The sequence below is a fragment of the Ambystoma mexicanum genome, chromosome 11, assembly GCF_040938575.1.
Source record: "Ambystoma mexicanum isolate Mex_15411 chromosome 11, UKY_AmexF1_1, whole genome shotgun sequence".
NCBI classification, from domain to species: Eukaryota; Metazoa; Chordata; class Amphibia; order Caudata; family Ambystomatidae; genus Ambystoma; species Ambystoma mexicanum.
The window spans coordinates 755,438,764-755,465,513 of record NC_090934.1 but is presented as its reverse complement, the minus strand read 5'-3'; the positions used below and the strand labels follow the sequence as shown (position 1 = coordinate 755,465,513).

General features: G+C 44.3%; 1 protein-coding gene across 3 annotated transcripts in view; it reads right to left on the bottom strand.

The window, feature by feature from the left end:
• Positions 1–26,750, bottom strand: part of IRAG1 (inositol 1,4,5-triphosphate receptor associated 1) — a 1,278,759-nt gene that overhangs the window by 606,953 nt on the left and 645,056 nt on the right. For all 3 annotated transcript variants that reach the window (XM_069623652.1, XM_069623654.1, XM_069623653.1), the window contains one exon: positions 5,083–5,177. In XM_069623652.1, the coding sequence (XP_069479753.1) occupies positions 5,083–5,177 (95 nt within the window). The remainder of the gene's footprint in view (positions 1–5,082; positions 5,178–26,750) is intronic.

Genomic DNA, 26,750 nt, shown 5'->3' with positions numbered 1-26,750 from the left:
ATGGACGATGTATCGGGGAGTTCCCTCTGGTGTTGTTTCTAAAATCTCAGAGAGTTGGTAGGGTGCAAACATTAGATTAATCCTTGGTGTATTTATATGTAGTGTGGCTAGCCCCCAGTCATGTATAGTGTCGTTGGTTATGTTGGAGGAGCAGGAAGGGGGAAATGGGTTAGTAAGTCAGTCACTTTTTTGGCGATGCCTAAGGTGTGAGTCTTTGGTTGCGGCTCAACAGTATCTACCAAAGTAGTTTGTTATCGATCGTTGGCCCATCTCGCCTCCTGCCCAGGTCAGGAGATTGACTTCTCCTGTGTGTATGGTGGCAGATGGACTGTTGTACCCAGTGTGTTCCATATCCAGTTAAAATGTTGCCAGATAAAGGCTGTGGCCGAAAAAGCCACCATTTAAAAAGCACTTTTAAACACCTATATATGTGCAGGGTGGGCTAGAGTTATATTTTATAGTAGAGGGGAGTATGGGCGACCCCGCATATTAATATGTTGAAAAGGGCACTTCAAAGGCAGCTTTTTTAGCCACTAGATTATTTGCGGTAAGATTTTCACCTAGAACCGTGTGTTCCTGGTTGCTCGTACAGGTTAGTTGTGGCCATTGGGTGTGAACCTGTTGTCCGGTCGGCTGCTGAATGAGTGTGCAGATGGGCTTATTATAGAGGAGGTGGTGCTTGCCTTGGTGGCCCTCGTTGTGTGGGTGGGCCAGCTAGGGTGATGCTTAGGTTTCAATGCTATGTTTTTCTGAGTTTGCTTGGTGTATAATTGCCCGTGGGTGTTATGCCTAAACTGTCTGTTGGTTAGGTGGCCTACTTTTCGTTGGTCACTCTAGTTGTTGGGCATTGCTAGGGGAGGGTGGGTGCGTATGGGCCGTGGGGGTGCAGTGTTCTGGTCCTCTATGATATTGCTGCTGTTATCTGTGACTGTGTTCCTTAGTATGTTTCTTTTCGTTCCGCAATGTTACTGCTGCAGAAGTCCCTTTGCGGTTGTCATTGTCTGTTGAATAGCCAGGTTTTGAGGCATTTTATGAAGATGATGTTGTCTTCTGTGGTTCTAATTTCTTTGGGGAGGGTGTTCCAAAGGTTAGCAATTAGATGTGAGAATGCTGTTTCTCTGAATTTCCCTTTTTCATACTGTTTTGTCTCTATTTGTAGTTCGTCGCCTGATCGTAGATCCTTTCTTGGCTTGTAGTGGCTGATCTTGGCAGGGTTGAATTTGGCTCCTTGTCTGTGTAAGGCTTTGTGGGCGATGCAGAGTGCTTTGAATATAATGTGTTTTTTTACTGGTAGCCAGTGTAGGCTTTTCAGAGCTGGAGTGATGTGGTCTCTTTTGTTTAGTCTTAGTAGAATCCTGGCTGCAGTATTCTGCACCCTTTGGAGTTTCTTGGTGTGTCTTTCCAGCATTCCTAGGTAGAGGCTTTTTGTATAGTCAATTCTTGTAAGTATCGGGGATATGATTGTAAGGGTTCTGTGACGAATGGAGAGGTATGGGAGTAATCCTCTGAATAGTCCTAGGAGGTGGAAGCATTTGTTAGTGATTGCGTTGACCTGCGGTTCCAGGGATAGTCCATTGTCCATGACTATTCCAAGGTTATTTATTGCCGTGGAAGTCTCTTGTTGTGTTTCCATGCAGGCCGGCCAGTCCAGTTGTGGGTTGGTTGTGCTGTTTTCCGCAGTGAGACCATTATTTCTGTTTTTGCTGGGTTCAGTTTGAGGTTGTTCATTGTCATCCAGTTGTAGGTGTCTGTGAGGCAGTTGTTGAATGGTTGTTTTGTTCCTCGGTCGTGATCATCTTGACAATCAGTTGTGTGTCGTCTGCGTAGTTGTAGGTGGTTAGTCAGTGGGTTCAAATGATTTTCATCAGGGCAACATGTGAATGTTGAAAAGCAGGGGAGAGAGGCTGGATCCCTGTGGAAATCTGCAGGAGATATTTTTGGTGTTTGGGATGAACAGTGGTAAGTAGGTTATTATGGTTCGGTTTGTGAGGAATGAGGTAAGCCACCTTAGTGCGAATTCCTGTATGCCACATTCCCTCAGTCTTTTTATTAGTGTTGCGTGGCCAATTGTGTGGAAAGCCACAGATATGTCCAATAGTATAAGGGCTGATTGGCCATCATTGTCAGCATTTATTTTCAGGTCGTCCCATATCGATAGGAGTGCTGATTCTGTTCCTTTCATTGGTCTGAAGTCAACTTGTGACTGGTTGAGTATTCCTTTTGTTTCAACGTATTTAATTAGGATTTTGTAAACATGCTTCTCCAGGATCTTCGCTGGGTAGGGCAAGATGGATATTGGTCTGTAGTTGCTTGGGTCTTTTACGCTTTCTGATTCCTTTTTTACCAGTGGTTTGATGTATTCTGATTAGAAGGCAGTTGGCACGATTCCTCTTTTGAGTGATAGGTTCATTAGGTTTCCAGAAGTGTGTTGCTGGGGTTCTGTAGTTAAGGCTTTTTTTGAAGATGTTTCCGGAGTGAGGGGGCCTTGGGGATCCTGTAAGGTTGGTGTCCTTGATCAGTGATGAAGGTTTCTTCTGTGACTGGTTCTAGGCAGGTGAGTTTTGCTGTTGTCAGTGTTTGGTCGGTTGGATTGTTTCTATTTTTGATCTTCAGTGTTGGGTGATGCTGTCACATAGTGCTTGTGTCTGGATAACAGCTTTTTTGCAGGATGAGGGTTCTTATCTCTTTGATGATTCGGAAGAGTTCTTTTGGTGGATTGTTTGCTGATTCAATTCTTGTGGTATAGTATTTTTTGTTTGCTTTGAGTACTATTGATTTGCAAAGTCTGAGCTGTCTATGGTATTTTATTTTGTCCTGTCAGTTGTACTGTTCTCTCCATGTTTTTTCCATTTTGCGGTTTGTATTTTTTGAGTTCTTGGAGTTCTTCTGTGAACCATTTTGCAGCCAGTTATTTTGGTGTGGCTTTGAAAGGTTTTACTGGTGCCAGGTGCTCCAAGGCCTCGGTAATCTGGATGTTGAATGTGGTTTCCACTGTGTCTGGGATTGTTTCCGTTGGCTCTGTGGTGCTAGGTAGGGTTGAGTCTAGTAAGTTTTTTAAGCACTCCAGGTCTAGGTTCTTCCAGTTTAATTTCTTGCTGGCATGGAGTATTTCCTTTCCGGCCAGTAGGCATGTTTGGAGTGTGATGTAGAATGGTATCAGGTAATGGTTGCTTCCTACCATCGGTATAGGCAGCGTGGATGCGCATAGTCCATCTCTCCAGAAGATTGCATTTAGAGTGTGGATGGATCCATTTACTATTTGCTTGAAGTGCAGTGTTTACAGGAGTGCTCAGAGTGAGCTCGCAGAGGTTTCATTTTCTTTTTGGACCACATGTTGAAGTCTCCCAGTATGACTAGGTTGTCATGGTAGGTTTATAAAATGGCAATGGAGTCTGCTAGCTTTGTCGCGAAGTTGGGATTGTAGGATGGTGGACTGTAGATAAGGAGGAATACTATGTTGGTTTGATCATTAGAATCACAGTCTTCTGCATCAGTTGGGGTGAGGGGAGTGGCTCGGATGTGCTCTGTGGACCGCCTCCTTGTCAGTTTTCTCTGTTGGTGTGAATTAATTTGAAGTTGTCCGGTATGGCTTTGTTCCTCATGGCTTGTCAGATAAGCAGGTTTCTGTAAGAAAGAGCATGTCTGTGCCTCCTTCGCTTAGTAGGTCATGGATTTCTGTACAGTGTGTTTGCATGGATCTAACGTTGCGCAGGCTGCAGTGTAGTTTGTTTCATTTCCTTTTCAGGCTTTTGCTTGTTCTATTGTCTGTTCAGTTCTGTGTCTTGTCGGTTGGGTTTCCATTGCTGGTGGTTCTCTCCTGGTTGTGCCGTTTGGGAGTTCTTTGGTGGTCAGTCTCTCATCAAGGATTGCAGCATTGTTTCATTTTGGCCGTTCTGGCTGGTGAATTGTGTTGGTGCCTGTCCTTTGTAGTCTGTCTTTGCTCTTTTCTTTGTATGTGTCCTTGGGCTGTTTGACCTTTTCTTCGCTAAATGTTTCGGAGTTGTTAAATCTTGCTGATTGGCACCTTCTTGTGCGGCTGAGATTTCCTTTTTATTTCTGTTGTCCAATCTAGCTTCTGTGTCTTTCTTGTGGCAAGGCATGGTGTTTTTGAGTTGTGGGTTGGATTCCTTTTAATAGTAGTCCTCTTTGGATTGCTCTGTTTCTTGGTCCCTGGGACTAAATCTCCACTGTTTGTGGTTAGATGTTGCTTGTAGTTGATGAGGTTGTGGAACCAGTCATTTGCTGTTTTTTCTTTGTGGCGTTGTGTTTTTTTTTCTGGTGGTTGTTGTTGTAGGGGTCACCTCTGTCTTGTTCTGAGGCTTTCATATTGGTGAGTCGCCCGGTGCTGTTGTGGCTAATGTTCAGTTGATCGGTCTTGTGTTGGCAAAGGTGAAAACCGATCTACTAGGGGCTTACTATGGTGTTGAACTTTAGTGTTGGCTAGGGGTGTAGTTCCGTTCAATGCTTATTTATTGAGGGTTGACACTGGTTGGCTGTGGGCAGGAAGGGATGGACTATGTGGCTAGGTATCCCTTGTGGTGGTAGAGATTCTATAGTTCGAGTACAGCAGTACTGGGGCAATACCTAGGATTGGGACAAAGGAGTAGTGGGCATACCCTTGGATTGTAGACACAGCAGTGGTGGGGAAGCACCCAGAATTGAAATGCAGTGCTCGATGGAGAACACCTGGCATCGGAGAAACCAGCAATGGTAGATAACGTCAAGGTTGCTGACACAACACTAAGTGCTAAGCACCTAGATTTGGGAAGTGGGAGAGAAGTCCCAACTGGAGACAACAGTAAATGCAAGACACCCAGAACTGATAGATCCTGGAAGTGGGAGAAAAGCCCAAACTGGGAAAAACAGTAAATGCAAAACACCTAGACCTGCACTGATGTATTCATCTTTAGTTTTGGTTATATTGGTATGGATGTGTAGAAAACAATGGCATTTCAAAGACAGAACAGATCAGCAGATGTACTTAAACTACATAGTTTCGGCTCATAGGTGGCAGCCTCCTTAAGTTTTGGCATCATCAGTGTCTTGCTGGTGGATGTGCTGAATCAGGGTTCTGTTTCATACCTGTTGAGTAGAACTTTCTCAGCCTCTGCAGGAATCACACCATGAGGGAGGATAATGGAAGGCGTATTGAATGTTTTCACTTCAGAAGAAGCAACCTGAAGACACAAACATGCATTTCATGGAATAGACACAGGATAGATGATTGTAAAATAGATATTTGGAGAAAACAAACCTAAGCTGTCATTTTGCAAGAAATATGCACTTAAAATTCAAGTTAGCCCCAGAAGACATTATTTTGAAAGGTGCAAAAAACACATCATTTCAGCAGGAAAACATTCATAACTTTGAAGAGAAAAATCTGCTGAGTGAACATTTTGGAATATGTTATGCTATATTATGTTCCTATGTGTTTGTACTGCACAGAATCACGACCGTTGTGGTTTCAAATACCAAAATCTTGCCTGAGACATGTTGTGCCCCTCCTGAGGTAGCCAGTCCTTAGTCTGCTGGGAAGAATAGCGTGAGCAAGGGTGACGACAGAGAAAAGGAAAGCAGGAACAGAGTTCGAGGAGGCAGGGAGGGAGTCAGGCTGGGATAAATGCTTATACTAGTATGGTTGCGTATTTATACATTTTATATGAAGGGATGATACAGAAGATTATTTGTTGAGATGACATACACACTTGGATTCCAAGGCAGGTTTATTATAGGACAGAGATCAATTATTGTTGGGTGCGTGAAGTGTGCTTTGGCAATCCTGGTATATAGAGGGGGTTTGCACCTGCTCTATCTTTTTATGGTACCACTTTTTAATTCCTAAATAATAATTCTGGGACTGCGGTCTCATCCAATAGTAGGATGCGTGAGGGGTGAATGTTTTGGTAATAAGAGACAACACCATTTTTATTCTGCAACAAGTTAATAATTGAGAACTTCACATGACATTTTTCAATGACATCATTTCAACAGTTTCTAAAATCGTCAAATGTTTCAAGAGATAGTAAACATTGTCATGAGATGATTCTCAGTTGATTAATGCATCTAGGTTACCAGACATTTGATCGAAAAAAATTGGTCGACTGGACAAATGGTCGAACCAATTTGGTCGAAAACCAAAGGGTCGAAATTTATTTTTTTTGTTTTTACCCTTATTTTTTTTATTTTTTGGGGGGGCCCCCCCAACCCCTTTTTTTTCTAAAAAACCCTTTTTTTCCCTAAACTACAACCTTAAAAATATATATATAAATAAATAAAAAATCGACCATTTGGTTTTCGACGAAATTACGTCGACCAAATGTCCTGTCGACTAATTTTTTTCGATGAAATGTCCGGACACCATGCATCTAATCTTTGTTGATACCATCATTTAGTCCTATTAGATAGATTTCTGACTTGTAAAAACTACACTGTAAATGAGATTGACTGAAGTCTGCCACAAACACTTCCTTTTGTGATTACAGTCTTTCCCCCAATTCCTGTGTGTGTGTGGGGGGCGGGGGAGCTGTGTTATGTGCACAAAACATTGTTGTAGAGTTGTTCATGCTCTGATCTTTCAGTTTTGAATGTCCAGGTGTGAGATAGAAAAACATTGCATAATATAAGCATACATCGCTAAAATCTAGGGAGCCTGCTGCTTCCCAAATAGGGTCAGTTAATATTGCATTTTGGGAACGTTGATGTAGTTGTAAACTTAACAAAAATCGGTTTGTGGACTGAGAGGAGCATGGCTAGGCACATCCCCTGAAAGTAAATGCAGAAACATAAACTGCTCCTGATGTGCTTAATTTGAAGGAAAAAAGGAACACAGTCTAATTATAGCAATACTTTAAAGATGGGATTTAGCTCACTGCTCTCTGAGAAGTACTCTTCAGTTATAAAACCAACTGTAAAAGACTTTATATATTCTGCTGTCAGCTACAGTTTATGACAAATATCTTTTTCCAGCCGGGGGCCCAGCCAGGCCTCACAGTTAGTTTCCTTGTAGACCTGTCTCAGTACATAGGCAGCGTGGGCACAGAAGAAGTACACTGAGCAAGGCGTACAAGACTGTGCATGCATACCACCGTTTTTATCCCATTTAAAACTATTGCAGAAGTACAAATCACAAAATGTTGGAACTCCTCAGCAAGCTCTAGCAGAACTAGAATACGTCAGCGGCCAAATGTATCTAGTGTGGAACTCTGTGCTTAACGTGGAAGTAATATCGAGTTTATTAGAACTGCCACCAACAAGTTGCGCAAAACAAATATGGCAACTGACCCTATTTGGGAAGCAGCAGGCTCCCTAGATTTTAGCGATGTATGCTTATATTATGCAATGTTTTTCTATCTCACACCTGGACATTCTTGGCTCCTAAAAAAAAACAACGGGCAAATAAAATGTTCTCTCTTTTGGACAAAGCTATTTTTGACAGACCAATCTCGCTGTCAGGAGCTCCTAAATATTTGCATTGTTTGTTTGCACACGTAGCGCATCCAGCATCCGTCACCACCCAAGAGTGCGAATTTGAGGAAGGAATGAGAACTCTAGTTTACAATGATATCCACTTGAGATTGAGATATCTAAAGAGAATCATATCAAGTGGAGAAATATCACGCGGACCTTTGACATATGATGTCCCACTGTCTCTGTGTATTTAACTAACAGGTCACGGGTTGGAACTCGGCCAGGACTCAAATGACTTTTCATAAATAAAACATGTCAATCCCTGGCAATAAGGACTTATGCCTGCAGTTGAGAACACCGGCTCTTCAACAGTCCGAAAGTTGTGACTATCCATTTCTAAAGGCCCAATGCATTCAATTTCGTTTCCCACGCACCCCCCACTATGCAGCCAGGATTGCAAGACGTTACCTTGAGCCTACTGGAACTGACACCAGCCCATCACGCGCTCTCTCTCTGTCTCTGTCTCTGTCTCTCTCTCTGTCTCTCTCTCTCTCTCTCTCTCTCTCTCTCCAGTGAATCTCTGTCTCTTATGTTATACATTATTTGTATATGGCTCATAACCTCAGGGTATTAAAGCATTGCAGGAATCAATTAGGGATAGCCAGAGGGATAGCCATAGTAAAGGCAAGTAGCATATACAAGAGAGTGACCAGAATTTGAAACTAAAAAATGGGACAAGGCACAAACATAAAAGTAGGACTAGCACTGCCAGCACATTGAAACCCCTAACCCCGGCGCACACTTGGTAGGATCGCACATAAAAATAAATACAATTTCCAGTACTTCTCTTATATATAAACTGCAGATTTGGCTGTGACACTAAGAATGATAACAACAAAAGAGCTTATTATTATTATTATTATTATTATTATTATTATTATTATACTTTAGGTTTGTACTTTCTGCATATGCATGGAGGAGCATTGAGGGATTCTACAATAAATGTAATGTTAAAATTGGGATTTCCTATATTTCCTATATAGTCTTAGCCTCAGTGTTATTTAATTTCTATGTAAACCAATTGGTGGAGATCTTGTAATCTTTCTTCACTTCCTTTCAGATGTATGCCAATGACCCACAAATTACTTTCAAAATGCTTACCTGAGGGCAAATGCCCTGAAAGTCTCATCCTGCTTGGAGATACTACACAATTGGATGATTGACAGGTATATCTCTATGAACGCTTCCAAAACTGTAATCATCTTTCTGTGAACTAACATCCTAGCACTACAGAGGGCAAAACACTGCGTTTTCATCAATGTTAATATTAATGTTGAAGGACATTTGTACCACGCTCTATCACCACCGGAGTGGTCCCCTGGCGCTCTGGCGGCTTTGAAAGAGGAAGGGAAGGTGAGTTAGTGGGAGGAACCTGGAAAAGTGCAAGAAAGCAGTGATGTGCTGTTGGCGGCCTCAGCCCGGTGGGTCTGTTGGCTGGGCATGGGGTGTTTGCAGCAAGTAGTCTTCGTGCACTGTGGTGCTAGTCTATGTGCGTTTTTTTGTTTTGTTGTTGCAGTGTAGTGAAGTTTGTGCAGTTTGTTGTGCTGTAGATTTGTGGTTGTGTTTGGTTTTGAGTTTGAGAGGTGTATGCAGAGGGGGGAAATTGTTAGTGGAATTGGTTAGTTGGCATCTCTATCCTGAATTGGCGTGTTGGGCTAACATAATCTCTCCAGATGGGACGAGGCACCCTGCGCCTCCGTCCTGATCTGGGCCCGTCCGGCATTCAATGTCTCTTTCAGATCTCGCTCCTACCTCCACCAGCCTCCCTCACAACCCCACCTGTCCTCCCTATCCACTTAAATGGCCAGTGCACCTGTCAGTGTCCACAACTCAGTTAGTGTGGTGATTGTGAATATCCCGAGAATTCCAAAACATTGTGGTACCTATTAGCAACTAAGGGGCGAGTGAAGATGTTGGATGGGATTAGCTGGGGTTGTTAACTCCGTCTCTATGGGTGTCGCCTGTGTTCCATTCTACCCGACGTCACCCGTCCAGGTGCTGTGGGTGATTCTCAGTCGGCTCCGGGAGCTGGTCAGTGTCCTTTCCGGTTTAGTCATTCTTTTTTCTTTCTGTCGGTTTCAGTTTTAGTCTGTGGTGTTGAAGAGCCAGGTTTTTAGCAATTTTCATAATTTTAGGTGATCTTTGGTGTTTCTGATTTCTTTTGGGATGTTGTTCCAGGTTTTTGTGGCTAAGTGGTAGAAGGAGGTGCCTCAAAGTTTTTTCTTAAGGTACGGTTTTAGTTCTAGGTGGATTTCGTTGCTTGACCTGAGGAGTCTCGTTGGCTTGTAGATTGTTATTTTCTTTGTAGGAATTAACAACATTTGTAGGAAATAACAAAAACCTCTTCAACAACAGACCGGAATTGTATCTAAATCCTTCCACTTCCATCTTAATATGGTCAAGTGCATCTTGCCCTTCTAGACTCAAGCTACTCCTCACTGATGAGGTCCAACAAGGCTGAAACAGACTGGGGATGCGTGTGGTCTTGTGCATAAGGGATGTGAACAAACAGTTCGGGCTGGACTGCCCCTTTGGGGGTGGGACTAAGCCTGGTTTGCATATGGTCTTTCCTTTCCCCTTTTGTAATTCCTTGGCAGGAGAAGAACGATGGTCTGGAAGGGTTGCCCAGAGCAATACCAAAGGTTAAGATTAACTCTAAATCTTCCAGCCATCACCTCTTTTGTTTCACTTCTATAACAGCAGGAGTTGAAGGTCACTATGGCATTGGTGCTGGTGAATTTGGATTATTGCAACAGTTTGGAATTAGGCCACTCCAAATGCCAAGTATACATCTTGTAGCTCATTCAGAATAAAGCAATGTGACTGATCCAGGGATTAACACCACAGGATTTCCTCTCTGCAACTCAGAACGTCTTACATCGACTGCCTTTCAAGAAAAGGATAGTGTTTAAAGTACTCCTGTGCATCACACTTTAAAGCCAGTATGGTTATCAAAGCCTCGGCTACACTAGCCCAAACCTAAGAAACACACCTCCCCACTACAGCAAATTAAAATCCACTTTAGCTTGAAACCTTTCAGGTTTCCAGGGACAGTCTTCCAGAAAAAGAAACCTTGCCAGCATTTGATCAGTTTAGAGAGCACCTCTCTGTGGAACGACCTACTGCTGAATATAAAACCTGAAACAAATGCCTGAGATTCAGCAAACTGTTAAAAACTCATCTGTTCAAATGGATGTACCCAAACAGCAAGGTGATTGGAACTCTGGCCTTAGAGGATAATCATGTTTTTTCCAGTCCAGTATGCTACACCCCTTGCTTTCCCTTCATCTCTGTCTAGATACTGATGGACTCTTTATCTCCAACTTGTTATGTGAGTTCCTGATCTGTCTATCTTGCAGCCTCGCCATGGATTACCTTTTTTGCATTTATGGCTTTGTTGGTTTTGGCACTTACCTGGCAATCTACCACTTAAAATATGTTTGCTTTTCTCACCTGCGCCTTACCTTGCACTTACACTGGTCTGAAGGCTCCAAGTACTTTGAATTACCTTTAATTTGTTCCCCACTCGGTTGACCTTGTTTTGCGCCCCTCACATTTCCTCTGGAGGTGCCACAAAGCAATCTGCACATGGCAGCAGGCTTCATATAAATCAACATCAAATAAATAATGTGACAAAACTGGACAGTGTATCCCTTCTCCCCAGATGGGAGCCACCCTCTTTGAGGCTAAAGAGGTGAGGCCACTCCCCTAGAACATCGCTAGGGTCCTGGGCAAGTGGGACCTCACTGGGACAGACTCCCCTCCTGGGCATAAGGACTCCCGTTCCAAGCCACCTTGCCTGCATATATGGATGTGGAAACATATTTCCTGCAATGACTGTAGTTCACAGCGCTTCTGGAGGGCCAGAGCCATGCAGGGTTGTGCAGCCTCTGGCATCAAAGGGGTCAAGTAAGTGGTCAGCCGAACACCTGAGAGTTGGTGTTCTACCAAACCAAGGAACCGAGGTCGGAGGAGGAGCAGAGATGGGAATCCCTGCATCTCATCTGGTGGCACAGCCACAAATGAGCAGTGGTTGGCCAGAAGGCCGGTAACAGACATCAAGGTCAGAACACTTGACAGAGCGCGAGTCTACGAGCTCTGCATACGTCGGACCAAAGCTACAGAGACAGCCGCAGGGAAAGCCAAAGAGGTTACGGGAGCCTGAAAAGTCCCATGGAGGGCCTCTGATTACAAGGTCCTGACATTGTGATTAATGGATCTACAAACTATCAAGGTCACAGGAGCCTGAGAAACCTAAGTGTGCAAATACCCTATGAAAGGGGGACCAAACCAATATGAACATATTGAGTGTAACGCCAAAAGAAGATATCAAGGTTACAAGAGCCTGAGAATCCAGAGTGTGCAAATACCCTATGAAAGGGGGAAGGAAAACAATACAAACAATGTGAGTAACGGCAATAGAAGATATCAAGGTTATGGGAGCCTTAGAATCCTGAATGTGCCAATACCCTAGGAAAGGGGTACCGATAACAATGTGAATATTGTGAATAACAGCTATGGAAGCTATCAAACCCGAGTGTGCAACTACTCTGTGAAAGGGGCAATTGAGAAAGAGATATGAACACTTTGATGTAATGGTAAATGTATAGAACTTTGACAGACAGGGTGGAGCGCCATAATTGCTGGAGCAAGTTGTGCTAACACAAGTTAATCTGTCTGGGAAACACAAGACTTTGTGGGAGAAACCCAACACTTCAAAGGATGACTTTTTTGGTTGTTATTTATACTCAAGATGTACTGGAGGGATGGAAATGTGTACAACAAGAGACAATTTTCTTTGATAACAAGAGGAAGTGAAACATCTAATCTGATATAAAAGACTGGGAAGAGTATCCAACAGTGGAAAAGGAACTTTGAAGACTCAAGAATGAACCGAATACAAACTGGGCCAGGCAGAGGCTGTGGTGAGGCCATTGTACCGAAGCCTACCATTTCCCTTTCTAGTTAAATTTGTTTTCTAAATTGGAAGGGTGAATTCGTTGGCTAGGATTCGGGCCAGAGAACTTTCATTTGGACTTCAAAGGCCTGCCTTAGTTTTTGCTTTGCTAGGTAGGGAAATTATGTCATAGCAATAGGCCTAGTTAGCCATTTTGATTTTTTTACTTTAATAAAACATTGTGAGGATGACCCCTCCTTCTTCCATAAGGAGTGGACCCAGCTCATAGAACATGCAAGCTGACATGCCGGTCATCACGTGACTATTATTGGGTGGTCTGTTAGCCTCCACTGGTTAATTGACCTCTAGCATTTCATTACAGCAACTGAGTCACAAAGCCCAGAGCTTGCACAGCCTGCTACGAGGGTGCATAGCATGCTTGGATCTAGTTACCGTCAAGCATGGCGTCATCATTTTTACAAGACACTTTTAGATCTCAATTGTCCATGCTGTAAAAGATGTGCAACAGAACAGTGTAACCCTTAAGAGTTTTCCATATGGCCAAAAAGTAGTACTGCACTGATATAGAATACAGATATGCGTGACGCCATGTGTAGGAAGGTATGTACTGCTTCTAAACTATTGTTTGCAGCAAGATGGGAATATTGTGCTGTGCAAGACCCAGCACCACTTTATTAGTCATGCTCATATAAAGAGGGCATAAAATCCATGTAATCATGCTGGATATAATGACCCAAGCAAGAGCCAATAGTGTGAAGGCCGTATGCCCATTACTGTCTGGGAAACATTTGCATTAGAGTAGCATTCGTGCCTTGCACTTTACATGTGCAACAATTGAAGGAGCTGCTCTACTCAGTGCTTACTTGCACGTTTCACCATTGATAAAGGAACTTATGATCCATGCACACCTCAAACTCTCCAAGCAAGTAAGACCCCCAGTATCAAGATGTATAACTACCACACATAGATCCATATGCAGGCTTGTTGGTGACGGCTATTTCAGCATAAGAGCGTGATATTGTGGTACATTAAATTGCATTGTATGCTTACAGATACAGATTCATTACTGGGGTGAAGGGAATGAGAGTGAAAGAGATGTGTGCATTTGAAAATCGCTGTCGACTGTCAATAGGGAGTTGTCGTGGCAGTCAATGGGGAGTGGTGATGGAAGGGCATGTGGGGATACTGGAGGCATTCCATGGTGCAATGTGGCAAGGGTTAGGCGTGGCTTAAATGGAGAACTGATGGGGTTACTTTCTGCAGGGATGGATTGAACGATTAAGGTGTGTACTGGCTCCCCACCATTTCAAACTGTTCCGTAACGATTAAGAGGTGTTTGCAGTTGTCCAGCAACTAGATGTTCCCACCATGGGAGGCCAGGATATTTCACTCTTTTCATGCTTGCAACGCTGTACTGCTCATTCACTGAGAACCAGCAATGCAGAAACTGCCGGGTGCCTTTTGTAATTTCTCCATTTGCAATAAGGTGGTCATTAATTGGAGCAAAAGAAAGGCAATGGTTATCGGCCACATTAATGCCCCAGGAGAAATGTTTGTGTAAATGATAGCTGTTTAGAGGTAGTAACTCACTTTGACTATCTGGGCATTAACCTTCATGATAAAATAGGGTGAAGGGGCTGGTGGAAATGAGTGGGATTAAACTATATTACGTTCTAATGCTCAATGGGAGGTTTGTAGGGAATTCTGCAGAGATCCTTGATGTCTATCAATGGGAGTCAGTCCCTGTGGCTGTGTTTGGTGTTATATATGGTACTGATGGTCATAGTTGCAGAAATGTCCTTCCTTAGCAGTCTCTTTTCATTGTCAAAGAGAGCTCTGATTGGACATGTGCACCTAGAGACTATGGTGTGTCACATTGTCTTCTTACCAACTGCATGCTGGATAAGGCTAGGGGGTAAACTGGAGGACAGGGAATACAGATCCACAATTAAAGTTATTTTAGGTGTTTGTTTGTTTGTTTGTTTACTTTATTTGTATCGTGCACCCGACCCGGGGGTATCTGGGCACCTTTAGCACAGAGAATACAAGTATACTTTTAGCTTGTTACAGTAGATGCAATATACAACATGAACATGAACATAAATATATACAATTTATACAGAAAGAGCACATCTGAATACTATGCAACGAGTGATACAGTGGAAGTCTAAATACAACAGTGGCAATAGAATAATGTAGCAGGTATGGTAAGTGTTACAAGAAGGGGCAAAGGGCGAATAAATAAAGAGTGCCGGGGCAGGGCAGCAAATCATCAGCGGAATATGCAAGAAGCAGGTAAATAGGTTGTGTAGCCTAGTATAGGGCAGGATAGGGCTAACCAGTATCGTTGGTAACCAACCAGTTTATGGTGTTACGCCTGAACATGTAAAATGGTTGGGTGGTTCTCAGTGAAAGGGGTAAAGAGTTCCAAGCTTGTGCTGCCCTTGACAGGGAAGCTGCTTCCTCCTGCCTTCTTGAGTCTAAATCTAGGTGCGACTAGACAGGATGAGTAGTGTTTATGCTTGTATGAAGTTCCCATGGCTGGCCTCAGTGAATAAAAGGTTTTTTGCATTGGGCAGCTACTGCAATGATTACTACATCACTTCAGATTCCCTTCGTGAAGTGAGGGAGATATTTTGGGAAAACCTGAACAAATGCCCCCTGCTGTCCTGGCATTTGAAACAAGTACGTATGGGGGATTGAGGTTTATGTGCCCTTGAGTATAAAAAAGGGGGCCAAGAAGATATTTATGCAGTTTAGATGGGCTTGCCCCCTGTGGGCTACCAAACTGCTAAGTGGGGCAAGGTGCCTAAGGCCAGAATACGATGATACTAAGACTGTTGAGATAATGGTGCACCTTTTACAGTCATGCCAGTGTTATCGAAGATGGAGACAGAAGGGGATCTGAGGAATAGTGCACATAGACTAAAGATGAGAGGGAGATGAACGTAGTTGCCTGTTATCTCAACGCGGCTTGGTACAAAAGAAGAAAGGCTGTTGCTCCCCAGATTTGCAATCCCTGCTAGGACAGATGTAGGGAGTGCTGTGAGAAAAGGATGGGTTGATGTACAGAATTTGAAATGTGTATGTCTCATGTCTTGATATGGTTATGTTTGCATTGTGGTATACCCATTTTATTGCTGTGTATATTCCTATAATATTATTGCATTGTGTTATATTGTAATAGCTTTTGCTATACAATAAAGTGATGATAATGATGATGATGAGAGAAATAGATAAGCATGAGAAGCATTGAGACAGTGAGATAGAGATAAACAAAGATGGACTTTTGATAGGGAAAAGAAGAAAAGAAGGATGAAGCAATATAGAGCAGTCACAGAGAGAGATCTTTGAGGAGAAGGAATATTACAACGAAGAACAAATTTGACAAATGGATAGGACTATGAGGAAGAATTGTAATAAAGCAGAGGGAGTATGATGAGGGACTGTAACAAAGAGAAGGAATGAGATGAATAACTTTGACAGAAGTCAAGGACTGTAATGAAGAACTGTGACAAATGAGGAAAACTGTGAAGAAGGAACAGTGCTGAAGGATAAAGACCGTGAAGAAGGAGAAGGACTCTGGTGAACTACTGAGACGATGAAGAAGGAAAGGCATTGTGATGAAGGAGATGTACTGACAAAGGAGGGGGACACGAATCGTGAATATGACAAAGCACAGTTGCTAAGGATTGTGACAAAAGAAACATAATTTCATTAACGAGAAGGACTGTGAGTAAGAAGTGTTGAGGGAGGATTAGTGCAATGAAGGAGAAGGACGATGATGAAAAAATAAAGGAAGGCTGTGACAAAGGACTGTGATGAGGGAGAAAGTTGGCTTCTCAGCACCCTTTCGCTTTTTTTCTTCTTTGCAGCATTGTTTTGGTCACAAGGCGGTGCTTATATGTGACAAAACAAAACACAGCAAGAGAGGATGTATACCCTAAGCTTGAATGCAGACACACCAGGAAGGAAAAATAGACTCGAATTACAATGTATCCTTTCTCCAATCCGAAAGACCATTAACACTGGAATACTTTTTCAAAGTTGTTTTTTGCAAACTTTGAGTCAAAACTGTATGTTACTCCATATGAGTTTGAAAGTGGTAGGTTAAAAACAAATGGGTAAATCATGTGCTCTTTATCATTCCTATTTATGGATTTTGGGATGCTACAATAGGGAGGGAGTAAAGGTATGCAAGGGTAAAACAGGATTGTTTGAAGGTTGGGGAAGGGTGGGCATTCTCAGTAGAGAAAAGCAGGATAGAAGGGAAGAGCAAAAGGGAAGGTTTAGGGTGTTGCAAGTTATTGCATGGCATTTGTCAGAGATAGGCTTGTGATTTGAGCTTACTAGGACCCAATTATGTGATCAGTCATTCTTGAACCCTAAGCACCTCTATAGTTTTCATCCCAGGCACAATTAAATGTATAAAAATCTCTTGCTTGACGCAGCAGCTTGATCCAAAAGACCATTGTGCATTCCCATTAGACTCATACTAAGCGAGGTGCTCTGCTGCCCTCAACAGTAAACTCTATGAGCATTCATTATCAAAGTATAGTACCCACTTAATTTTTAAGTAGTATGTATATTCTTCTATGATTTTATGGGAAGCAGCAAGGAACTGTGAGTGGTCAGCAATGAGAGGCAGACACAAAGGGATACTTTTCTCAACATTAGTCATTTTATTGACAGGAAAAGGGGTATGGATGAAGGCCTAACTTTCCCTATCCTAGCGTGTATGTCCCTTCCTATGAAAATAAAACTAAAGCAGGTTGACCCTGTGTCCAAACTCAATCTGACCCTCATACTAACATATACAATGAAACAGTGCAAGGTAAATGTTTCAAAGTTCAACTTAATAGAAAGGTGCAATAACTCAAACATATTACTTCAACAAAAACACTTCTTGTATCCAGGGTTGGCTCACTTGATATGATATGATATGATATGATATGGCATTTATAACGCGCCTATACACAAGGGTTTCAAGGCACGAACCCCTGGATTAATTCAGGTAAGCTATTCACAATGTTCTTGTATCAAGACCAGTCTCTTAAAGGCATTACACATGTCTGTTTCACCTAATACTCTCATCAGGATGATAATAAAAAGGTTCCTTTCATAATGCTGGTTCAGATAAGGAAAGGAAAAGTCTTTACTACTTTTCAGAGTGGCAAAACAAATGACATTTTCATAACAGTGATTCAAGTATGGCAAAATGCATGTCTTTTTAATGCTCTTGGGGGACAAAATGTTCAATTGAAACAGAACTTTATATGACCAAATCTCTTTTTAAGACACCCATTCAAAGTAGGTTTCCTAGTACACTCTCCTGCGAAGACACTTCTCAGCTTCAACTTAAAAAATAACTCTTGATATCCTGGTTTACTCTCTTGCCAGGAGTATCCCCCTTTTGGTTCACTTAGATCCCCTGGTGTACTCTGCTGCCAGGTATCTCTTTCCAAAATGTTTCACTATCTGATACCCTTATCAGGCTTCTTTGCAACATTCACTCTCTTCTTAGATATTCTTACAGTTGCGGCTCTCCAGTGGCACAACCCTTGTTGAATTTGGGCAGCACTTGCACCAATCTCCCTCACACTGGCATCCCTTATTGTCACGCCACTTACTTGGAGACCGGGGCTTCCCGTTCCTTCCCGATGGGCTTTCGCGCTTGGGGTTCCGCACTTCGGGGGGCTCCCAGAGTCCGGGATCACATTCCTCTGCGCATGCGCGGGCGACCGTGTTCTCTCTTCCACGCATGCGTGGCAGGTTGGGCGCTCAGAGCTTTGAAAGCTTGCTCCTCAAGCCACGTTCCGGGCTCACCAGCACCTGGGAACGAAGTGGCTTGCGTTCCAAGCCTCCCAGGTGCTGGTGGCCCTATAAGAAGGGCGGAAGCTGTTTCCTAATCGCGTCTCAACGCAGTTAGTTCTTGATCGTGTTTTTCACTCTGTGACTTTTCCCAGCCCATCTCTGCCCGTGTCTTGTTCCTTGGCTCTGCCCTGTGTCCTTCTTGGTCCTTGGTCAGGCCCTTCCTGTTTCCCTTGTCCTGCCCCTCCTGGTTGCCCCCTTCCTGCTCCTTGTGGTTGTCCTCTTGGTTCTGTGCCTGTCTTGGGTTGACTTCTTCCGTGTACCTCTCTGGTCTTCCCCTGGTCTCCCTGCCTTTGTGTCTCTGTCTGGCCTGCCTTCTCACCTGCCATCTACTTGCTGTGAGAATTCGATAACCTACTTTGCCTGCCTGCAGTATTCATGTATTCTGTGGATTGACACTCCAGCTACTACCATCTCAGCCAGATCTTCAACCAGTGGATTGTCAAATATGCAACGCTCCCCCTGCCAGTGCTTTCACTGTCCTGACGTCACGAAAATCAGGGGAGAGTGCATCGTGACATTGGGAGCTGGTTCACCTTCCGCCCAGTATCCATCTTGGGTTGAGGTCGGGCTGGTTCCCCGCGTCATAGTTACGTTGTGGTACATCAGACAGTCTGGCAGCCAACTCAAGATCTTCGACCAGATGAACAGGTACGCAGCAATTCCATAATACATATCTTAACAAATTGAGACGCCTGCCTTCAGATTCTGAGATGGAAGAAGACCAGGACCTTCGAAATGAATTGCGAGCCCTTACAGCTGAAATGACTGCGCTGCATCTGGAAAATCAAACATTACGACAAATGGTAACGGCGGAGGCTGTGGGAGCCTCTCCAGCAGAAAGTACTTTAGCCCATACTGCGCCGATCAAGTTCGATGGAGATCCGCGGCGAGTGGCCGAATTCTGTAATCATTGTCATATTCACTTTCTCTTCAGATCAACACATTTCAGTAATGACAAGGCCAAGATTGGATACATCCTGGGTAATCTAGCAGGAAATGCCCTTGCTTGGGCAACACCTCTGGTGGCCACAAATAGTCCCATACTAAATGATTTGCAGCCTTTGAAAGGCATTCTTGGAGGTCTTTGAAACTCCCAATTTGGCCGCAACAGCTCAAAACCAACTAATGGACATCAAACAGGGAAAAACAGACATAATTTCCTACATAAGTCGCTTCCGCCAACTAGCTACAGATTTGCAATGGCCAGAAATAACCCAGAACACACTGTTCCGCCGGGGTCTTAGAGACGAATATAAAGATGAGCTACTACATATTCCTGAGCCTGAATAATTTCAACGTCTCATCGAACAGGTACTTCGGATTGGCCAAAGATTGGCGGAACGGAGAGCTGAGAAACGTCGATTCGAGAGATCAAACCCTAGAATGCCTAGTGTTCCTGCTGGTACATTTGGGTCAATGGATCCTGACCTGAACCGATGCAGTTAGGTGCCATAAGGGGTCCTTTGTCGGAAGAAGAAAAGAAACGTAGGAGAAATTTACGTTTGTGTCTTTACTGTTGGGCGGCCGGCCATTATCTGGGCACGTGTCCCCTACGTCCTCAGAAGAAGACGGGAAACTAGAGCACCTGTTGTGCAGTGGAAGGGCAACAACAGGTCCTAATACGCTTTCAGAACTTTCCCACTCATGTGCTCATGTCTGTGCACTATTCTATGCAACCAGCCTTTTTAATGACCCTAAAGATCTGTTTAAGTTGGCAGGAGAGTACCCAGGAAGTACATGGGTTATTGGATTGTGGAGCTTCAGGAAACTATATCGATGAAGTGTTTGCAGCCATGAATAAGATTCCACTATTTTCCAGAGGCACCGCTTTACCGGTAGAAGTCATCGATGGAACACCTTTGTCCTCAGGGCCGATCCGTCTGCACATAGGGGGGTTATTACTTCAGGTTGCAGAACAAAAGGAACTGATAGCTCTTGAGGTGATCAAGTCTCCCACATATAAAGTGGTTTTGGGATTACCCTGGCTTCAACATCACAATCCGGTGATTAATTGGGAAACTCGTACCTTGATCTTCACTTGTGCCTTCTGCCTTCAGAATTGCAGTTTGCCTGAACTGTCTCAAGATACTGATACTTCTACCCCATTGGAATCCAAGGGCAATACGTCTGGTCTATGTTCCTTATCTCAAGTCCCGCAGGCATATGCTGATTTTGAACATGTATTTTCTGTTCCTGCTGGTACATTTGGGTCAATGGATCCTGACCTGAACCGATGCAGTTAGGTGCCATAAGGGGTCCTTTGTCGGAAGAAGAAAAGAAACGTAGGAGAAATTTACGTTTGTGTCTTTACTGTTGGGCGGCCGGCCATTATCTGGGCACGTGTCCCCTACGTCCTCAGAAGAAGACGGGAAACTAGAGCACCTGTTGTGCAGTGGAAGGGCAACAACAGGTCCTAATACGCTTTCAGAACTTTCCCACTCATGTGCTCATGTCTGTGCACTATTCTATGCAACCAGCCTTTTTAATGACCCTAAAGATCTGTTTAAGTTGGCAGGAGAGTACCCAGGAAGTACATGGGTTATTGGATTGTGGAGCTTCAGGAAACTATATCGATGAAGTGTTTGCAGCCATGAATAAGATTCCACTATTTTCCAGAGGCACCGCTTTACCGGTAGAAGTCATCGATGGAACACCTTTGTCCTCAGGGCCGATCCGTCTGCACATAGGGGGGTTATTACTTCAGGTTGCAGAACAAAAGGAACTGATAGCTCTTGAGGTGATCAAGTCTCCCACATATAAAGTGGTTTTGGGATTACCCTGGCTTCAACATCACAATCCGGTGATTAATTGGGAAACTCGTACCTTGATCTTCACTTGTGCCTTCTGCCTTCAGAATTGCAGTTTGCCTGAACTGTCTCAAGATACTGATACTTCTACCCCATTGGAATCCAAGGGCAATACGTCTGGTCTATGTTCCTTATCTCAAGTCCCGCAGGCATATGCTGATTTTGAACATGTATTTTCTGAACCTGGAGACATTCCTTTGCCACCCCATCATTTTTTTGACTGTTCCATCGATCTGATCCCTGGAGCTGAGATCCCCCGTGGGAAACTGTATGCTTTGACCCAAACCGAAAAGCAAGTTCTACAGGATTATCTGACCGATTGTTTGAAGAAGGGATAGATCGTGCCCTCCAAGTCATCCACAGGATTTCCTTTGTTCTTAGTCAAAAAAAAAAGAAGGAACTTTATGTCCATGTATAGACTAATGGCAGCTGAACGACATTACTCTGAAAGATCGGTACCCGTTGCCTTTGATCCGCAGCATCCTGGAAACCCTACATTCAGGCCAGATTTTTACTAAACTAGATCTTCGGGGAGCCTATCACCTGGTCCGGATTAAAGAGGGGGATGAATGGAAGACGGCTTTTAAAACACCTTTTGAGCATTACGAATATAGGGTTATGCCCTTCGGCCTGTGTAATGCCCCAGCCATCTTCCAGCGTCTAATGGATAACATATTTTGTGAACTGATAGGCATTTCAGTTTGGGTTTACTTGGATGGCATTTTGATTTTTTACTGCACTTTGGAGGAACATGTAAGACATGTTTGTGAGGTTCTACACCGTCTGTCACAAAATCAGTTATTTGCCAAGGCAGAGAAGTGTTCCTTTCATCAAGAAAACATGGAATTCCTAGATTACGTGATCAGCAGCTCCAGCATACAGATGGATTCCAGAAAGGTCCAAGCGATTCAAGAATGGAAACCACCTCACGATGTGAAGTCTCTTCAGCCGTTTTTGGGGTTTGCCAATTTTTATAGGCGTTTTATACCTCACTTCTCTCATGTAACAGCTCCGCTCACAAGATTGACCAGCAGTAAGATGACGTACCATTGGGATTCTCAAGCTTCTTTGGCTTTCAATTCTCAGTACGGCTCCCATTCTGCATCGCCCACAAGATGAGCTGCCTTTTATTGTTGAGGCTGACACCTCGGATTTTGCTGTGGGGGCCGTTCTCCTGCAAAAAGACCCTGACACTTCCGTTGAACATTCAGTGGCCTTCTACTCCCGCAAACTGATTCCCAGTGAAGGAAATTATGCAGTTATTGAAAGGGAATTATTGGCCATAAAAGACGCGTTTGAAGGATGAAGGCACCATTTTCTTGGGGGTTGTTTTCTGGTGGAAGTACGTACCGACCATCGTAACTTGCAGTATCTATGCTCTTTGCAATGTCATACTACTCGTCAAGCCCGGTGGGCCTTCTTCTTCTCCCCTTATGAGTTCCACATAACGTACATTCCTTGTGATTCCAATCTGAAAGCAGATGCCTTGTCGCGTTCTCTGGAAAGGGTGGGAGAAGACCTCAATCAGGATTTGCATTTGATTTCCCCAAAACATTTCCTGTTGATGCTGTCACCTCATCTTCAGACCATCCTGAATGAGACTCTAACAGATCCGGGACGGGCAGCCCTTCTTAAACAAGCCTTTGTCTCGGAGCGCAATGGCCTACTTTTCTTTCGAAAGAGACTATATATTCCCAAAAGTACTGTCCGTGCAAACATACTACATGGCTTCCACGATTCGCTCATCGGTGGGCATCGAGGCATCAGAGCCACGCAGGAACTGGTATCCAGACAGTTTTGGTGGCCCGGTTGGGCTAAAGATATCAAAGATATGTGGAAAGTTGTCCAGTCTGTGCCCAAACCAAGAGTCCAAGGAGACGACCCTTGGGGTTGTTACGGCCCACTGAAATAACACCGTATCCATGGCACACCATTGCCACCGACTTTATTGTCGAATTACCTCCTTCTGAAGGGTATACTTGTATCATGGTAATAGTGGACTGTTTTTCTAACACTGCCCATTTAATTTCTTTTATCAAGATACCCATTGCTACTCAGATGGCTTTGGCCTTTTTGCACGAGGTGTACAGGCTACATGGATTCCCAGAAAAGATCATCTCGGATCGGGGGTCTCAGTTTCTTTCTTCCTTTTGGAGTAAATTGTGTGAACATCTGGGCATTCGCAGGGCATTGAGTTCTGGTTACCATCCACAGTCCAACGGCCAAACCAAGAGGACAAACCAGACTTTGAAAGACTATCTTCGATGCTTTGCAAACACCACCCAATCCAACTGGAAATCACATCTCGATCTGGCTGAGGCTTCCTACAACAACACCATTCATGCCTCCACTGGACTCAGCCCATTCTACTGCTCCTCAGGTCAACATCACAAGATGATGCCTTTTCGTCCCGTATTACCCAGTGCTGTTCCCTCTGCCGATCAATTGGTTGTTACCATACAGAGACAACATGAGTTGGCACATGGGGCTCTGACAGAGACACAAGAACGCATGAAGAAGCAGGCGGAAAGGGGTCGGACCCCGGAGCCTGATTTCTAGGTGGGAGATTGCGTTTGGTTATCATCAAGAAACTTGTCAGTTTGCAATCTGCCATTCAAACTAGCTCCCCAATATTTTGGCCCATTTAAGATCATCAAACGTCTGTCCGCTATAGCCTTTCGTCTCCAGTTACCCACTTCTTGGCAAATACACCCAGTTTTTCACATCTCCCTTTTGAAGCCTTATATGAGGGACAATTTCGGACTTGTCTGTCCTCGCCCAGCCTCGATCCGAGTGGGGGGAGTGCCCGAATTTGAGGTTCAGGAGATATGTGATTCGCGCATACGTCGGGGAGTGCTCCACTTTTTGGTGGATTGGAAGGGGTACCCGGCTTGCGATCGCACTTGGGAACCCCACATTAATGTGCACGCTCCCTATCTTGTTTGCAAATTTTACCATCAGTTTCCCTGGAAACCTGGGGCTCCGGGACTTTCTGGGAGGGGTCACGCCACTTACTTGGAGACCGGCGCGTCCCGTTCCTTCCCAACGGGCATCCTCCTGGCAGGTCTACTCGCGCTTTCGTGCTTGGGGTTCCGCACTTCGGGGGGCTCCCAGAGTCCGGGATCACATTCCTCTGCGCATGCGCGGTCGAGCGTGTTCTTGCTTCCACACATGCGCGGTAGGATGGGCACTCGGAGCTTTGAAAGCTTGCTTCTCAAGCCTCATTCTGGGCTCACCAGTGCCTGGGAACGAAGCGGCTTGCGTTCCAAGCCTCCCAGGTGCTGGTGGCCCTATAAGAGGGGCGGAAGCTGTTTCCTAATCGCATCTCAATGCGGTTAGTTCTTGATCGTGTTTTAGCTCCATGACTTTCGTCAGCCCATCTCTGCCCGTGTCTTGTTCCTTGGCTCTGCCCTGTGTCCTTCCTGGTCCTTGGTCAGGCCCTTCCTGTTTCCCTTGTCCTGTCCCTCCTGGTTGCCCCCTTCCTGCTCCTTGGGGTTGTCTTCCTGGTTCCGTGCCTGTCTTGGGTTGCCTTCCTCCCTGTGCCTCTCTGGTCTTCCCCTTGTCTCCCTGCCTTTGTGTCTCTGTCTGGCCTGCCTTCTCACCTGCCATCTACTTACTGTGAGAATTCCATAACCTACTTTGCCTGCCTGCAGTATTGATCTATTCTGTGGATTGACAATCCAGCTACTACCATCTCAGCCAGATCTTTAACCAGTGGATTGTCAAATATGCAACGCTCCCCCTGCTAGTGCTTGCACTGTCCTGACGTCACGAAAATCAGGGGAGAGTGCATTGTGACGTTGGGAGCTGGTTCACCTTCCGCCCAGTATCCATCTTGGGTTGAGGTCGGGCTGGTTCCCTGCGTCATACTTACGTCGGGGTACAGCAGACAGTCTGGCAGCCAACTCAAGATCTTCGACCAGACAAACAGGTACGCAGCAATCCCGTGATACATATCTTAACACTTATATGAGGGTTTGTTCAAGTTCCTTCTGTCAGCCTCTCTTATAATGTCTTTTGGTTCTTGGCAATGTTGGTTCCAGGTTTCTCCCAACTGACCTTTTATGTCAGGAGAATTGCACCATATTTGCCCTCGTTGTTCTTTAGACAATGTCTTTTGTCTTAGACAACGCTGGTCACAGGTTTCTCCCAACTGACATCTCATGTCAGGAGAAATACACCACATTCGCCTTTTTCATTTAATATATTTGGTCGGTATTCAAAAGTACTTTCACAATGCTGTTTAGCATGTTCGTACATATCGGGGCCCCTTCGATGTTAGGCGGACTCATGGGTTCACCGTACAGCAGCTGAGATGTGCTTGGGAGGGGTTACCTTCACCATCTGGACAGAGTCTATCTGGGTCTCTGTGTTGGCTCTCCTGACCTTCGCTGCCAAGACACGTGCAGCTTCACAGGACCCCGTCTCCTCTTCCAGCCCTGCTGCGTGCCGTCTGCTCTCTCTCTCCCGCAGTTCTCCTCTGGGCCTGAGAGACGCCAACCTGCTTCTGGCGGGCATCTCTCACTCTCCCCACAGCTATGGAGTCTTCCGCTGCCACCGGTCATGCTTTCCGCTCTGCGCACTGTGCCGCCTTCCTTCTCTCTCTTCCTTCGTTCTTATCATTCCTGACTATCTCCTTGTCTCCTTTCCCACTACTGATCGGGAGATTTAAATATACAATTTTACCCGACTGTCCATAATGGAATAATATCAGAAAATGAATCATACATTTGATAATGTGCTCGCTCAGCAAGACAAAAGTAAAATTCATGCTAAAACTATATGCTGGAATTGATCATTAGAAATTAATATTGAAAAATGATTTAAAAAAACAGTTTTCAAACATTAGTGCACATAAATAATTTTGTTCATCCCTCTCTCCTTCCTCCAATTACACAATGTGCTCTCAGTTGGATGGCAACACTCCTGCAGGTTACACCCAATCACAATGTATGGTTCCAAATTCGAGGCCAAAGATGCTCTCTTTCACCTTTTAACCCTTAAAGAACACAGCTCTGCTGTAAGCAATGACTGGGTGGGTCTGGGAAACGCACACGTGACATAATGTCTATTGCTCAGAGAGAGAGAAAGAGAGACAGAGAAAGAGACAGCGAGAGAGAGACAGTGCTAGATAGGCAAATGACATGCAGCGTAAAGCTAATCGTAATAAGAATAATGATAATGATAGTAATTATAGTAATAATATCACTTTTTTATGTAGTGCTTAATGCTGAAATGCTCCCACTTCTGGGAGATGAAATACTAGGCAGGTTGCTTTTGTCAGGTTGTGTGAACTGGGAAATATACTGTGTATCAATGTGCAGAAGCATGTGGTTGGTCTTTATGCGATATGGCAATGCATTTGCCCATGATGCAGTCTTCTTCTGCAAAGAGCAGATGTTTATTGCACACATGTGATATGTCTGTTCTTGGCCATGCTGCTCAAAAGTGCCTAAAAGTAGTTTACAAAACTCTGTTAGGAGAAAGGTTGTTTCAGCTAGCCCTACAAAGCTTATCAGAACCTTTGAATGTATCTGCCCCTTTTTCTTCTTCCCTGACTGATGCTGGTCTGCCCTCTGTCCCCACCCCTCATTCTTGCGCTTTCTCTCTGTCTGCTTCTTTCATAACTGCTGCCCAGGCCTCCCCTAATGCTTCCCACCCCTTCCAGTCAACTGTGCCTCCCT